At 36.0% G+C, this 17,312-nt stretch overlaps 1 protein-coding gene across 2 annotated transcripts in view; it reads right to left on the reverse strand.

Moving 5' to 3' along the window:
• Positions 1 to 17,312, reverse strand: part of mbc (dedicator of cytokinesis protein myoblast city) — a 643,249-nt gene that overhangs the window by 268,331 nt on the left and 357,606 nt on the right. For both annotated transcript variants that reach the window (XM_090391142.1, XM_090391141.1), the window contains exons 21-22: positions 15,115 to 15,215; positions 1,560 to 1,694 (exon numbers count right to left, since the gene is read on the reverse strand). In XM_090391142.1, the coding sequence (XP_090247268.1) occupies positions 1,560 to 1,694; positions 15,115 to 15,215 (236 nt within the window). The remainder of the gene's footprint in view (positions 1 to 1,559; positions 1,695 to 15,114; positions 15,216 to 17,312) is intronic.

A 17,312-nucleotide genomic window follows, 5' to 3' on the forward strand; every position in this document is an offset into this window, starting at 1 on the left:
CTCTGTTTTTATCTTATCAATTTCATTTTCATGCTTCCAATTCTGACATACACTGGAAAAAGCTGGATGATCTCCCAAACAGGTGACACATTTAGCTTTCTTTGCAGAGCAAGATTTGTTATCATGAACATATCTACTACATTGGGCACAGGTAATAGAACTATGACAGACAGTTTGGGTATGTTTATATTTCTAACATTTAAAGCATCTCAATGGATTAGAGATCCACAGCCAAACAGGAAAGTTAAGATAACCTGCTTTTGCAGATGTTGGAGGCTTAGATGTATCAAAAGTAAGTAAGTGTGATGTTCCTGGTCAGAACCAGGTGACCATCCCTATGTGTAAAGATGCACCTCCTACTAGTCCCACTCTGATCTTTCAGCTCTGAACATATCTCATCATCTAGAACATCAAGGAGATCCCATTCTAATATCATTCAGTGAATTTAGTGTTTCATGAAGTGTTACTGTAATTGGTATTCCACCCATTGATATTTTCCCTATTGGCTTTTCAGCTATTGCATGGATGATGAGAAAAACTGCTAAATTTACACTGCTGTCAGATGTCTTTTGTTTTTTACTTCTGTAATCAAGTGATGTATTTAAAGTATTAGTACTTGGTTGGGACCTTGTGAGGGACAGTGAAAAATCTGAGGATGAAGAATTCATGCTTAAAGGATTATTTGTTTGGTGGCAGGATCTTCCTATCCACCATGGAGCTGCAAGCAATGATTGTGCTGGGGAGTGGAAAGGCAGGGCTACCACAGATGCTGTACTGGCACCACAGGAATCCTTGGCCCTGATTCTTGACCCTTTGAGGCAAACCCACTAGCCAGTTGATCTTGGTTGGTCCATCCAGGAAGGACTGGACATCTTGTCAAAGCAGAGGCCAAGAGGATTCCTCTTTCTGGATGCATTTCACTGTGAATTAGTAGCCTGTATTCACACTGTACTTCATGCAGTATGAATTATGGTAGCCCATCTACCATAATTCATACTTCATGGTAGGTGGGCCTTGGATTCCAGTGACAGTGGTATAGTAAAAATGGCTCAGGAGAAGTAAAGTGAAGTGAAGAATAGAGGGAGAAAAGGCAAGAAAACGAGGAAGAATCAAGAGAGATAGTACCATCAGTGGAAGGTCCCTATCCCTTCCACCATGGACAAAACCAAGGCCTCACTAGGATGGGTTTTGGTATTGGCTTCTAAGGAAAGCTTTCTGGGTCATCAAATCCTTGGTCCAACTATGATAGCAAATGTGCTATGGTTTTATCAACTTTTGTGTGTAGGAACTTTCACTACAACCATATGTTTTACTTTCCTACACCTATTTGTATTTCTTTGTTATACGAATATCTTGTTTAATAAATTTATTAGACTGGCTATGCTTGTGTAGTTGCAAATAAATTAGCAAAATAGCAATCACTAAAAGTGGTGCTAAAAAGAACCATATTTGCTTAAATTCCATTAAACAACACAGTTAAAATTTCAGTTGATGTTTTAAACAGAAACTATTTTTAATTTAGAGAAATTATAATTAAGAAACTAGCTTTTCATACTTACGCTGCAAACAACTGCCTAGAACGGACAATAAATTTGAAAATGTATTCTACTGATTTCATTGCTCTTAATAATGTGTCCTGGACCTCTTTCTGGTTGGCATTATCAACATAATACTTCAGAACAACCATGAGCTTACTGAAAGCAAAAAATCTCTTTGAATAATTAATTATTATAACAAGTCATGTTATTTACCTACATGTATTAATTTCTTAATATATTTTAAGATATATTAATTAAAATGTTAACTGACTAATGCATTTTAAGAGAAAATCTCCATATTATAACTAGTCTTTGGAAGAGTAGATAAAATTAAATCAAAATAAATTCTGTAATGCTTTTTATTTTCCAAAGGGAACAGGCAAAGCTGTTTCAATACTTATCAATGGACAGCCAATCTTTACATTTAGCATTTAACATCCTTCCTGGATATCTATGAAATCAGCAACTGGCACTATCTCACAGTTCTTAGCTGTAAGCCTTTGCACTGTGCCCGTGTGTAACAGATTAGTTCTACAGGTCTGAAGTCATCCTCCATAAAATGAGAGATTGGTACTGGCTGCTAGCTTGTTGCATCATGTCTACATCCCAGATGATGCATGCAAATTGCTCTGTAACATGTAGGCTATCTAAGAGATGTTTTTTTTTTTTTTTTTTTTTTTTTTTTTTTTTTTTATTTTTAAAGTGGCACTAACAAAGAGTCAGGCAATTTTTAAATGAAATATTTCTATTTCTGGTTTTAGCAAACTATTCAAGAGAGAGAATGATTCATACATCTGATACAAAAGAAAACATTAAAAAAATATAAAAAGACATTTTCCTTCTCTGATGGGGAAACAGTGGGCAAGCTGTCAGGAATGCACAGTACAGTAGCAACCCAAGCTAAGCTGCCATTCTCCATTATCATCCCAGAGATTGCAATCCATCTGTAGGGCATGCCATTAGTCATCCCTGTGATGTCAAACGAGCGCAAAGGGTTAAATATGTATTATTGTCTGAAACAATGCAGTTACTATGGCTGTCTTGAGTTGCAGGGTTAAAAGCATGCTCCTGGGAAGAAAAAACCAAACTTGCTTGTGTCAAAGACTGACTAAATTGGGAAATGGCTAACAAAAGGCCTAGAAAAAAATTCCCCTAGCCATTGATTAGAAACAAACTTATAACAGTTCTTCTGACATCTGGTGCTATAAATTGCTTTCATACCACCATTTCTACATGGCTACAAAAGCAATGGAAAGTGGTAGTAGGATGCCAATTTATTGGCATCCTATATACACTATTTACCAATAATTGTCTGGACACTTTAGCAATTTACAATTGAGAACAGCAGGCGAACTACAATATGTCCACTTTTGGCTTTGATTATTTTCTGCACCCTTTGAGGGAGGTTTCTACCAATGTGCAGTAGACATCAAGTGAAATTTGTCTCCATTCCTCCATCAAAGCAGCACTGAGTTCAACAACAGATTGAGGACATGCTGATCTGGACCTCAATCGCCGCTCCAATTCATCCCACAGATGTTCACTGGAGTTGAGAGCAGGACTCTGCACAAGCCAGGACATTAGTTTGACACCCATCTCTCCATACATTCCATAACAGCAACAGCTTTGTGCCATGGGGCATTGTCGTCTTGATAGTAACGAGTCCATTCCATAAAAACCCCACAGTGTAGGCAGCACCTGATTATCCAGAATATCAATTTACTGAGCTGCCTTCATGGAACCACAGATGACCAGTGGTCCCACTCCAAATCAGCTGAATGCACCTGTTGTGATGTTTGGGTTGCTACTGTTTGGAGTGTGTGCCACTGCTCTTCCATGGAAATCCAGAAATGGAGTTCTTTTTGTACAGTATTAGCCAATTGTAGCCAGTTTTGTGTGCCATCCATTTTAACACTCTCCTGTCCCATTCAGTCATTTTCAGCAGCCACCCTGGGTGTTTTCCTGCACTAGTGATGCCAGAATGTCTCCACTTGTTGATCACCATCGCCAACTGATTTTGAATGCTAAAGTTGAGTGGAAATGGCACATATGGACATGCTACCAATGTGACAGTCCATGATGATGATACTTCTCTCGAAGTCACCGAGTTCATATTTTGTTGCCATACCACCAGTGTTCAACTGCTACAATGAAATACTGTTTCCTGCTAACTGTACACCAGTTTTTAAGTTATTAGCAAACCTGGAATGTTCTATAACTTCAAATAACAGGGGTGTCCAGGCAATTATTGGTAGATAGTGTATACTCTACAGGGATTGATAATATACAATCTTTTGACCAACAGATTGTGTATTTTCAGGACTTCAGCCAACTTTTCATAAACACCACAGATATATCAGAAGGTGATGGATTTATTAGTCTATGTTTCCATAGTGGGTCAGATATGAGGTGTTAATATTTTTTGATCCAGTAAGAGTTGCTGTTGCCATACGAAGAAAGTAATTTATATGTTGTTGTCAAGTTCAGCAGTAAGGGTTTTATCATCAGAACAGATAGGGTTAGGTGTGGTTATTCTGTTAACTAAAGTGTTCATAATGCCATACTGCTGGGAGTGGAGTATCTAGCTCTGTGGAGGTGTCTTGAAGATAGTGAACACCAAGGATCCATCAAGGTTGAGGTGTAAATAAGGTATTTAAGACAGCAAAATGTTTTCTTTTATAAAGTAGGGGTTAGATCCTAGGGTCATGGCTGTTCAAATGTGTTAGAATGGTGTGTCAGAGATGCACATCCAAATGGTTGTGCATCTCTGACAGTCAGTGTAGATAGTTTTAAAGATTTCTCTTGAAATGTCTTCATAAAGTACTTGTCAGTGGGGTGGGAACTGTGCCCTCTATCAAGTTAAAGAGTTTTCCTTTCGAAAAAAAAACAGTCCTAGTTCATTATCACAGATAAATCTGTAGAAATGAAATATAAATTAAAACTCAATAATTCCAAGTACCCTTGCCTTGAATATAAGGACTGACTAAAATCCACAAACAAAATGTGCCATTAATTCAAACTGTGGATGGCAAGGATTCATCTAACTACAAATTAGCCAAACACTTAGTCAAAGTGCTCCACCAGAATAGTTCAAATGCCTCTTCCCAAGTAAATAATCATGCGCTTAAAATACAGTACAGAAAACCTCACGCTCCACAGTAGTGACATAATGGTCAGTTATGTCAACTACTGCAGTGTTTCAACCTCTGATAGGTCAAGCCAAATTTCACTTAATATCTTAGGCTTGTTACAGTTCACCATGAATTCAGCTATTTGGAAAGGAAAACTCTACAAACAAATAGAGGGTATAAATCAGGTAGGAGACAGATGGATGAGTGGTATCATTAAGCATGAGCTGCAAAAAAAAAGAAATTGTTGTGGAGAGTATATGAAGAGAAAGGTGGCCAGCATAATATGGAAAGCAAAATCAGAATCTTTAGCCTGTTCAGCTAGAAGAATCTAGCTGAGCAGGCTAGAGGAAATCCCAAAGGTTTTCTTTCATTACATGGCAAGAGGAAGAATGACTATGGAAGAATAAATTTAATGAGCACTGATGGTAGCGAGGTGACAGAAGCAGATAAAATGGTTGAGTTACTAAGTGATCACTATGACAAGACTGTGACATATGTGGCAGGAACTGATGACTAAATAAACTTGGGAACAGAAGTAGATAAATTAGAGGTTTTTAAGATATTGCAGAATCTCAATGTAAATACAACTGTGGGATTAGATGGAATATTGGCTGTGGAAGAAAACTGACAATGCCTCTGACTAGGTTCTTTAATTTAAGGTCTCAGTTCTGATAGCATTGAAAACAGGACAAAATAATTCCCTCCGCAATGAGATCCTTAGGGGTTTCATGCGAGTCCCAAGCCTGAATAAAGGAGGAGGGTCGGTCAGATGAGTGTCGATGCTCTGACAGTAAAGAAAAAAACACGATTGTTATCTGATGCCTATAAAATCAACAGCTACAACATGCCGGCTCAGGCGTTGCCTGGATAAACAAGGCCCACAATACCAATTGAGTGATCAGGGTTGGATCGAAAAGTGGGATACTGAAAGGAAACAGAAACTGAAACTAACAGAACTGTTATAAGTAGGAACGTGGAATGTGCAGGCACTCTGGATGTCAGGAAAATTAGAACTACTTCGTGAGAAAATGAAGAGATATCGGTGGGATATACTAGGATTGGCAGAGATGAGATGGACATCATCTGGAGAGATCAATGGATGCGAAGTAATATGGTCAGGACATGACACCATGCACAAAGCAGGAGTTGGCTTCCTTCTTAGCAAAAGAACTCGAGAGGCACTGTTAGGCTACAAACCAGTAAATGAACGAATCATAGTAGCAAGATTTTAGGCAAAACCATTCAACATATCAATAACCCAGATATATGCACCCACATGAGGATATTGAATTATTCTATAAAGATCTGACAGAGACAATAGAAACAATACCAAAGCAAGATGTGCTAATTATTGAAGGAGAATGGAATGCCAAAGTTGGAATAGATAATGATGGTTGGGAAAGAGTCATGGGAAAATATGGTTTCAGAGAAAGAAATGAACGAGGGGAAAAATTGTAGAATTTGCTGTGGACCACGAGATGATGATCTGTAACACAAGATTCCAACAAAAGGAGTGCAGAAAATGGACGTGGCGATCAAATGATGGGAAAACCAAAAACATGATTGAAATGATTATGATTAAAAGAAGATGGATAACATCAGTACAGCAATGTCGAACTTTTCAAGGAGCGGATATAGACTCAGACCATAGTTTAGTGATTGCAAACATCAAGTTGAAATTAAAAAAGAAATATAAACCCCAACATCAGAATATAAGAGATACAGCACAAATAAGTGAAGCAGAAATAGGAGAGAAGGTACAGAACAGTGTTAGAAGAGAAACTTAAAAGTGTGGAGAAAGAAAAAAACTTGAATTTAAGAGTGAAAAGAGTAATGAAGGCGATAGAAGATGCAGTTGAAGACACAGTACCAGAAGAAGAGAAGATCAAGAAGAAATGGATTAGATGAGAAACACTGAAGTTAGTACAGGAGAAAAGAATGTTGAGGATAAGATGGGATACATCAGAACACACACAGAAGAGCAATATAGAAGAAAGTGTAATGGGGTGAAAAAAGCAGTCAGAATGGATAAGATGAAATGGTTAGAAGCCCAATGCAACAATATAAAACAGTACTATGGAGAGCATAAAACAAGGGAGGTATACAAAATGATCAGAACCATTAGTAGAAAGTGGTAACCAAAACAGACCACAATTAAAGATGAAAAAGGCAAAATATTGATGAATAAAGAAAAAATTGTATAGCAATGGACAAGATACTGTAGTGAGTTATATGAAGAAAAACTAGATTCAGATAGCATTGGGAAACTGACTGAAGAATTGAAGCAGATATCACCACCAGATAATGAGCATGTTATGGACATTTTAAGAGGAAAGGTAGAAAAAGCAATAGAACAGCTAAAACACAACAAGAGTCCTGGTAATTATAACATTACTGGAGAAATGATTAAATATGGTGGTGAAAGTATGGTTACAGAAATGCACCAACTATGTAATATGGTATGGAAAGAAGGGAAAATGTCAGAGGAGTGGGTGAAATCAATATTAGTAACATTATACAAGAAAGGAAATAAGCTAGAATGTAAAAATTATAGAACAAATGCCTTGATAAGTCACCTTGGTAAAGTGATGATGATCATATTGACAGAAAGATTGAGAACACAATTGGAAGCATACCTTGCAGACGAGCAAGCAGGATTTAGGAAGGATAGAATTACAATTCAACAGATTTTGACAATGAGGTTAATAGCAGAGAAAGCTAGGAGAAAAAAACAAAAACATATATACTTGCTTTGTTGATTTTCAGACAGCATTTGACAGTATTGACCAGAAAGTGACATTAGCGGTTCTGGAATCCTATGGAATTGATAAAAAAAATAGCTATATTAAAAGATGTTAATCAGAATGCAGTTGCAGCAATTAGAATAGGTGATGAATTTGGGGAAATGGTTTAAAACAAGCAGAGGTACTAGACAGGGAGACCCAATATCACCATGCATTTTCATCACACATTTAGAAAGAGCAATGGACAAACTGAAGGAAGATGTCAAAGGAATATCTGTACATGGAATGAGAATTAACAATCTGAGATCTGCAGATGACATTGTTATTATTGAAGAAGACGAAAGAGAACTACAAAAAAAACACTGAAACTGTTAAATGAGGAAGGGAAGAGATTTGGACTTGTTATGAACTTGGAAAAAACAAAGACAATGGTATTTGGTGAGAAGAACATGAAACAAAAGATACAAGTGGATAGAACTGATATAGAAAATGTAAAACAATTCACATATTTGGGAAGTAAACTGACATATGACTTGGACTGTAAAAAAAAAAATAAAGATCAGGATTGCAAAGGGAAGAACAAATCTGATGGCCATGGATAACATCTGGAAAAGTAAAGTGATCTGCCTGCAAACAAAACTAAGAGTACTGAAAAGAAACATGCATCTTCAGCAGTGTACTGTATGGATCTGAAACGTGGGTAATAAATAAGGAATCAAGAAAACGAATTTTGGCATTTGAAAGAACTTGTTACAGGAAGATTCTAAGAATAGGATGGGTACAGAAAATCACCAATGAAGAGCTTTATCAGAAGAAACAACCAAAACACAATCTAATGCAGAAGATTATAAAATGGAAGCTGCAATTATTTGGACACATCTGTAGAATGAGTGAGGACGGAAGATAAAGACATTTATGGTTGGTATTTTGGATGGTTTAAACAGAAGAGGTAGACCACACAGAGAATGGATAGACGATATAAAAGACTGGTGTGGAATGGGTGTACAAAAACTGCGACACTGTGCACTGGACAAAGAAAGGTGGAAGAAGATGGTGAAGCAGGCATCGGACATCAATGGGCAGTGAGCCCATGGTTTGTGATGATGATGATAATAAGGGAGGTTCTAAGCTGCAATAGCAAATTATAGACCAATCAGTATCTCAGGAGTGGTGATATAAGTACTTGAAAAATTGGTCGAAAAAGAGAATTCAAGAATGGGTGGATAAGAATATGAATACTCTATGAGTTGCAACAAGGTTTTCTGAAGGGTTGGTCATGCCTTAGTAATTTACTCACTTTTTATAATAGAGTGACATTTCAGTTGGATAAAGGAATTAACTACATGATGATTCTGCCATGCTTACTGCTGGATTTTGCAAAGCCATTTTGACAAAATACCATGTGGAACTCTGTTATGCATATTAGAACAAATGAGGGATGGATATGACAATGGTTATGTGGATAACAGGCTGGCTGCTGGACAGATCATCAAAAACTGGTATATGGAGGAACAAAACCCAGGAGTAAGCAGGTGGCTACTGGTGTGCCACAAGGTTCTGTTCTAGGACCACTACTGTTTAATTTGTTCAAAAAATTATATAGGAAATAACCTGAAAGGAAATCTTCAGTTGTTTGCTGATGATGCAAAATTAGATAGCGTAATAGTTAATCAAGATGAATGGAGATTCATCTTGATTAACTTACAGGATGATTTAAATAGGCAGTCAATATGGGCAAGAGATAAGGGGTGTTAGTTTAATGTGGAGAAATGTAAAATTATGCATTGGGATAAATCAATTATATGCTATATACCACATTAATGGAATTATACTCCAGAAAATATATGTAAGGAAATATAGGAAATATATGATTTCAGGAAATATAGTGTTGAAGTTTAGATGGAATATTGCTGAGGCTGCTAAAGTAGCTCATAAGATAATTTGGTTAATGAACACACTAACAAGCAGAGATAAGGGAGTTATCATTCCGTTTTATAAAGCCTTAAAAATGGGATTACTGTGCTCAGGTCTGGTCTCCCAGGTTTCTTGGGGATGAGGAAATGGTGGAGAAGATTCAGAGGAGAGGAACCAAGATTGTGGTGAGTGGTCTGTGGAATGTTCCCTATGAGGAAAGAATATTGACACAGGTGAAAGGTTTCAGCACTTGGATAGAGGGCAGGACAAGAGGTCATTTCTCTGGAAGGTGAATAAAGATGTGATTATTAAAGGTGTAAGGACAAGATTTTTCACTTGAAGAGTTGTGAATGAATAGAATTGGTTGCCAGTGTCAGTTGTGAGCATCTTGTTTGTTAATGGGCTCAAGGAGAGGCATGATAGATGCATTATCTAGAAATGATCTAGCATCTGAGTTTGAGTCAATTACATCATTAGTCTGAGGAGATATCATATTCAAGATAGCATGCCAACTTTTGCCTTGGTTGCTATGGCCTTCATTTTAATTCTTGTTAATTCCATTTCATTAAAAAAAAAAATAATAAAAAAAAGTGTGTTTTGATGGGTGGGGGATTTGGTCAATCTCAAATATTCTAATAGCATTAGAGTTAGGCAATAGGGACCAGTCTTAATGCCATTCCCTCAGCCACTCACAACCTCATATCTTTTGGCAATACAATACCAAGTGAGAATATGTGTGTTAGACTCCTCCTTTCATGGTCATACCACTGCTTCTGTTCTCCAGATACTGATACTTATTAATGATAATATGGCAGAAATTATATCTGTTGGAATGAGGGTCTTCATTCCCCACTTTGTTCAAAATCCCACCTAGTATTCCTAGCAAAGGTTTTTCAAGAGGCATGCCAAGGTAGTCCAAGAAAAAAAAAAAGTATATTGTAAGTGGCTTGAGGTAAAAAAACTCTACATTCGTACACAGCCTATATTAAAGCTCAAAATACTTATAAAACAATCATTAACAGTGCTAAGTCCGATTGTAAAAGGACTTAATGTAGAAAATTTACTACCTGAGTCGATGGCAGTTGTGCCTTCTGGTCTCTTGCTAGAGCTACTAGGCAGAATTTCTTTCCATCTATGATCCTACCTCTCTCTCTCTCTTTCACTCAACAGTATTACAGCATCACTTAAAAATAAAGCTGACCTCTTGGCATCACTCTTCGCATCCAACTTCTGCATAGACGACTAAAGGAAGTTACCTCCAACTTTACAACATCACATGCCTACCGCCACCTTCTGCTAAAAGTCATAAGAAGAATATTGAACAACTTGAATATAATATAAGAGCAATATAATAAAGCTTTGGTCCTTATGGTAACACAACAACTGTAATTGAAGAGATGTGCTCTTGAACTAATACCTATCCTTTATCATCTCTATAGTATATTACACTTAGCCAGCATCCACTTCATATACAGCTGATTTGAAGAAAAGGAGACAAGCATATACCATCCAACCATAGCCCTACTGCTCTTACATCAGTGCTGTCTAAAATATTGGAGAAGGTCTGACAATGGCAAACTTCAATAATCTGGAAAATTGTCAAGTAATCAGTGGCCACCAATATGGATTTTGCTAGTCAAGATCCACAGTAAATCAATTCACTTACATCACTCAACTGTTATTTCACTAACATCACTGTTATTTCAACTTCACTCACTAACCTTATTCACAGTTTTGCTGATGATAGCACTTTCCTTTCCTCCCACACACATATATATGACAAACCTTGCTGATACAACATTTCAAGCTTAAAGATCAACTATCAGTGCCCTAAGCATGGATCATCACCCCATATTTCAATAGGGTTATAGCATTTTGTCATGTTTGATGCTTTCAAAACATAATTATGTCTTTTATCTTACAAAAATGCTGTTAGTTTTTCTTTCCTTTTCTTTGACAATGCTAAACAATCAAGATTAGAGATCTCTTCTTCTCTGAATACTTACTTCTAGCTTTTCCTGGCATGATCATATCACTTGTACAAAAACCTTGGCTTACAAAAAACTCAGCATCTTCTTTTTGTTGAAATTGTTACTTTTCCTCTATCCTGCTACTAACTCTCTATAAATCACAAATCTGTCCAATACAGCTCTCACATTTTTTTTTTTTTGCTTCTGCATTTAAGACCTCGCAAAAATTTTTGATGTTCTCACATAGACCCTCTCTACTCAGAGTCTCACAGATAGTCAGTTTACTTATGTCTCTTCCATGGTTATTTCCAGAAATAATATCCATAAGTCCTCTGTCCTCCCTTTCATTAAAGTCAAACCTACAGCCATAGGAGCAACAGATGCTCAATTTCTTTAACAATGTGTTACTAACTAACTGAACCTGCTATTTTCATTCATCTTCATTCCATCTACCTTGTTTTAGTGGAACAGCTATTCCCATGGGGTGTTCACCAAAGATTGCCACTGCTAGCACTTTTAGAAGAATATCAAGATTACTATTTTCTTTACCCTAATTGATTTCCTGGAACATCTCAATAGTCGACATCCAAGTATAAAGTTCACAGGAAAGCTTGAAACTGATAGTTCCTTGCCTTTTCTAGATGTAAAACTGACCCGCTCTTCTGTTAAACTTAAAATTTCGATGTATAAAAAGCCTACACATACCAACAGATATCTTCATAGTCAGTCCTATCACTTCCCTCCCCAAAAACTTGAAATAATTTCTACCTTGGGACATAGAGCTCGCTCTCTTCTTGATGATCCAAATGAACTTCAAAAAGAAATCAACTATCTCAAAACTACTTTCATATTTAATGGATATTCTAAAAGAATTATTGAAAAATTCCTTCTTAATCCTCCTAGTCATCACACAGAAGAAATAAATACATTTAAAGGCAATATATCTATTCCTTACATAAGTTCAGTTTCACAAAAATTAGCCAAGGTTCTAAGAAAATAAATATCAGAACTCTGTTCACTCCACTTCCAAAAATCTGCTCCTTAATAAGCCACCCAAAACCATGTAATCATCATCTTAAATATCCAGGTCTGTACAAAATATGGTGTGATTGTGATATTCCTTATTTTGGCCAAACAGACAAATCTATTGAATTACGTATGGAGGAACACATGAGGGACATTGCTTACAAGAGACAGCGAGCCAGTGTCTTATCAAGCCATATCCTTTTCTCGGCTGATCCTTATGACGAAAACCCAAGTCATACAATTCGCTGGGACAGATCTACCAACATCTTTCATTGCCATGATGAATTGGAGAGAAAAATCGTAGAATCTAGGGAAATCATCCTCATTCCTCAGCTTTTTAATATATGCATTATTCAAAGTGTTTACCTATAGAAGTGAGACAAGGGCAACAACTAAAAAACAGGAAGATGAGTTGCATGTGGTCCAAAGGGCCTTGGAGAGAAGAATGATTCACATAATAAAAAAAGGGGACTGAATAAGAATTACTAGAATTAGAGAAATTAGAGAGATGACCGGAGTAGAAGATATTGTGAATTGTTGTAAAGCATATAAATGGAGATGGACTGGCCATATTAGTAGCTGCCAGATGAAAGGTGAACAAAATGAAGTGCTGACTGGATACCAAGAAAAGGAAAGGCTGTCAAAGAACAAGATGGAGGGATGATCTATAAGGATTTGACATGAGATGGTGGATGACTAAAAACAGACAGAACTGGAAAATTAAGGAGGAGGATTATAAGCAGTGGATAGAAAGAAGCTAAAGAATAATAACATATATATATATATATATATATATACTCTTAATGAACTACTGACCCGCCAGTCTACTATCAGTGGTTTACAAAGTGTTTACAAAAAGTCTTAGTTCATAGGTTTTGTACAACTCTAGACCTAGTACAACCAAAAGAACAGGCAGGCTTTTGAAGTGGCTTTAGTACAATTGACCATATTCAAGTTGTACAACAGATTATTGAACGGTGTAATGAATATCAGTTACCATTATGTCTTGGTTTTATCGATTATGAGAAAGCCTTTGATTCAGTAAAAACTTGTGCAATACTTAAAGCATTACAAAACCAACAAGTGGAGGAGCCATATCAGGACCATCAAATCAGCATACACCAATGCCACAGCAGCAACTCATTTCAATGGCAACATGTCTACTGTGGAAATACAGAGAGGTATAAGACAGGATGACACAATATCTCCAAAATTATTCACAGCATGCCTAGAAGAAATATTCAAACTTCTTGATTGGGAAGGGAAAGGTCTAAAGGTAAATGGAAGATATTTAAGCCATTTATGCTTTGCAGATGACATAATTATCTTTACTGCTGCTCATGAATTACAGACTCGCATCCATGAACTCCAAATTGCTAGCAAAACAGCTGGCCTAAAGATAAACCTAAAGAAGAGCAAAGTTATGTTCAATAGTTATGTCCAACCAGAAATAATAAAATTCAATAATGAAGAAATTAATCAAGTAGATCATAACATAAACTTAGGACAACAGATATCAATGGAACAAAATATCATCAATGAAATTAAAAGATGAATGATGCTAGGGTGGAAAGCATTTGGAAAATTACATTCAATATTCAAAAGCCAACTACCATTATGCCTGAAGAGGAAAGTTTTTAACAAATGTATTCTTACTGTATTGACATATGGCTGTGAAACATGGACACTAAATGCAAAGGAAATTCAAAAATTAAGAACAACACAATTTAGTATGGAAAGAAGTATGCTTGGTATCACAAGACTGGATCACAAAAGGAATACGTGGATAAGAAATCAAACCAAAGTCTCTGATATCATAGCAAAAGTGAAACATCTGAAATGGCAATGGGCTGGGCATATTGCTCGAAGACAAGATCAACGATGGACAAAAGAAGCACTGGTTTGGATTCCACGAAGGAAACAAATTACCATGACACCAACCTAAATCATGGCGGATTGATGATATTATCAGATTTGCAGGAGTGACATGGGAAAGGAGAGCCATGGACAGATAGTTTGGGGTAATCTTGGAAATGCCTTTATACAGCAGTGGATCAAACAATGGCTGATGATAATGATATATATTATATAAATAATGTGAGAGAAGTTGTTACAAAAAAAAAAAAACTTCCTACTTTGTTATTTTATTATTATATATTTGCGTATGTTAAGGGAATGGGAAGCTTTCTGGCAGCTTTATTTAATACACATAGCTAAAAGTGTTTTTCATAAATTAAAAAAAAAATGTAAATAAAATAAATGGTCAGTAAAGAAAAAGCTTATCATAATGCTTACCTCATCTCATATTAAAGATCCTATAATCTCATAAATTATAATTAAAAAAAAACACTTTTCCATAATTGAGCTGACATATTTTCTTAACTAATAAAAGAAGGAACAAAGTCAAGGTATATGGTATTTGGATCACTTCACAATGATACAAACACTTTGTACCTTATCTAAAAAAAAGTGAGTAGGAAGCAAGTAATGATATGACAATAACAATGTGAGAGGGAAATGAACATTAAGATCACATTATGTGGAGTAATGCCAACTTTTCAAAATGCATCTTGAAACATTTGCAAAATGCTGGCTTTGTAAACAGATTAATTAATAACTGATTTATTACTTAAAGAGTAAGTGTTCGAATAAATAAATATCTATTAAATTTATATGCATAGTATTAAATCAAAATAACCTAGAGTGTACTAATCTCATTATTTTAATTCTAAGGAATTTCTGAAAAACCAATTCACATAGTGAAATAATAAAGTAATGTTTATATACTTACTGGTAGGCGAGTGTTGCACTGAAATTATCCTTAATGTATAAATCCATCACAGGCCGGAAATGTTGATATTTTCTGTCTGATATTAATCCTATTATAAAAATCTAAGGAAACAAGAATTAGAAAGAAAAAAAAAAAGACAAAAAGTAAATTTATTTTTAACATACAAACCAAATCATACATTATGTGTCTAAATTGTGATATAAAACAATGCAGTTAATATATTAATCTTACATAACCATTAGACTCAATACAAGAAATTCACTATAATCATTACAATGACCATTGTACCCCACCTTAATCTAATCCACTGTTGTTAATTCAAAGCAGAATACCTCCTCTGGCATGAATTTCACTTAACTACAATTCTCTTTGCAAATTACATATTCCTTATTCAAATGCTTTTAAGCAACTTCCAGGGATTATTTCCTGTTCTATCCATGTATGAATACCCCCATCCCCTTTAATATTCTAATCATGTTATCTCTTTTCCTCTCCTACGTACTTTCTGAAGTGCATTATTCAGATACACCACACCTCAATCCAACAGATAACACTCCACAGTCCCGATACCAAAATTACTATCATTCTTTTTTTTTCTCCCCTTCTGCCTAAATTATTGACTTGTATCTTCATCATTGTAGCAATGCTATATTGCTGTCATCTTAATTACAATAACCCAAGTTCTTTTTCCTCTTCATTTCTTTCAGTGAAGCAGACATATAATATGAAGTACAGTCTCTTCAATGAAATATTACAGTGAATTTGGAAATATTAAAAAAAAAGATGATTTGTACTAATGTTCCATAGTCCTTCCTAGTTTTGCATCATTCATTAAATAATGGAGTAGATCTCTTCAACTCATGTGCCACATTATTAATTTGTAAGATAAAAAAGAAGTCTTATGTATCTAATCTGATCTGAGGAGATAGTGAACATCTAGTTTTAGTGATGAGCTAAAAGATAATAAATTTTCAATGTAGGTATAATGAACAGCAGTGGGGGAAAAGTTCATCAAGCCATTTTGGATAAACAGAAGCAGTGTTGTAGAATAAACTTCAGAATTATTTAGGGTACCCAGAGAAAAATGTCACATTTCTTCTTATTATTATTACGTGACACCCCCCCCCCCCCAGGGAGTCCAAAGACTCAATGAGGGAGAACATCTACTCTACATCTCTCTCTCTCTCTCCACCAACCACAACTAACCACACCAACGCCATCTACTGCCCGCCACCACCACTAGTATTTCCACAAACAATCACAAACATCCATGCCCACCATGGGATTCGAACCCGCAGCCTTTTGGCTGGAGAGGGGATACGCTGACCACTCAGTCAACCAGGCCGGCAAAACCAGGTGGGTTTTGTTTAAAAAAACCTTGAGTTTGATATTTGTACTTTCCAAAGAATATATTATTGATATTTTTTGGTATTGAGACCACATATTAATATAAAGAGTTTATTCTTTGCGAGACAGGGCATACAATAAATATAGCACACCAATTAAAAGAAATGAAGAACTGCATTACCTAGCACAGAACCTCGCACTTAATTGTTTTGAACCCGAGATGATCAAAAAAATTCTTAATACAGCTCTGACAACTCCCTTAATTAAACAAGATTTCAAGAATGCAATCATTCTGCCATACATCAAAAATGTCATGGACAAAGTGGTTATGATGCTTCACGAGTACAACCTAAAAGCGGATTTTCTACCTTTACAAAAAATATCAAGATTCATACATCCACCAAACTGCCACATCATATTCCATGGAAAAACCAGGCATCTATAAGATTCATTGCTCTTGTGGCATTTGTTAGGCCAGATGGAAGGTCGAGAGAGATCCGCATGTATGAGCATATAAAAGATATCGAAAAAATAAGGGAGCACAAATCAGGTTTAGCATTCCACACAGCCACTACTGGCCATCAAGTGCTCTGGCAACAGACAAACATGTCGTATTTTGATAATAATTATTTCACAAGAAAATTTAAAGAAGCTGCACAAATGCTTAGGATCCCTACACAGTGCAATAAAAATCAAGGCTTGATTTCACATCAAGTGTGGTCTGCCTTCATCAAAAATTTAACTTCCACATGCCTAGGATATAGCACACGCAAACCACAGAACGTGACAACTAGCAATGTTCCAGCATGCATACAGTAATGAATATATCATTTGTATTCTGGTTTCTCAAT

Source organism: Typopeltis vanoorti, chromosome 4 (assembly GCF_054136105.1).
Source record: "Typopeltis vanoorti isolate ZY-2024b chromosome 4, IOZ_Tvanoo_1.0, whole genome shotgun sequence".
Classification (NCBI taxonomy): Eukaryota; Metazoa; Arthropoda; class Arachnida; order Uropygi; family Thelyphonidae; genus Typopeltis; species Typopeltis vanoorti.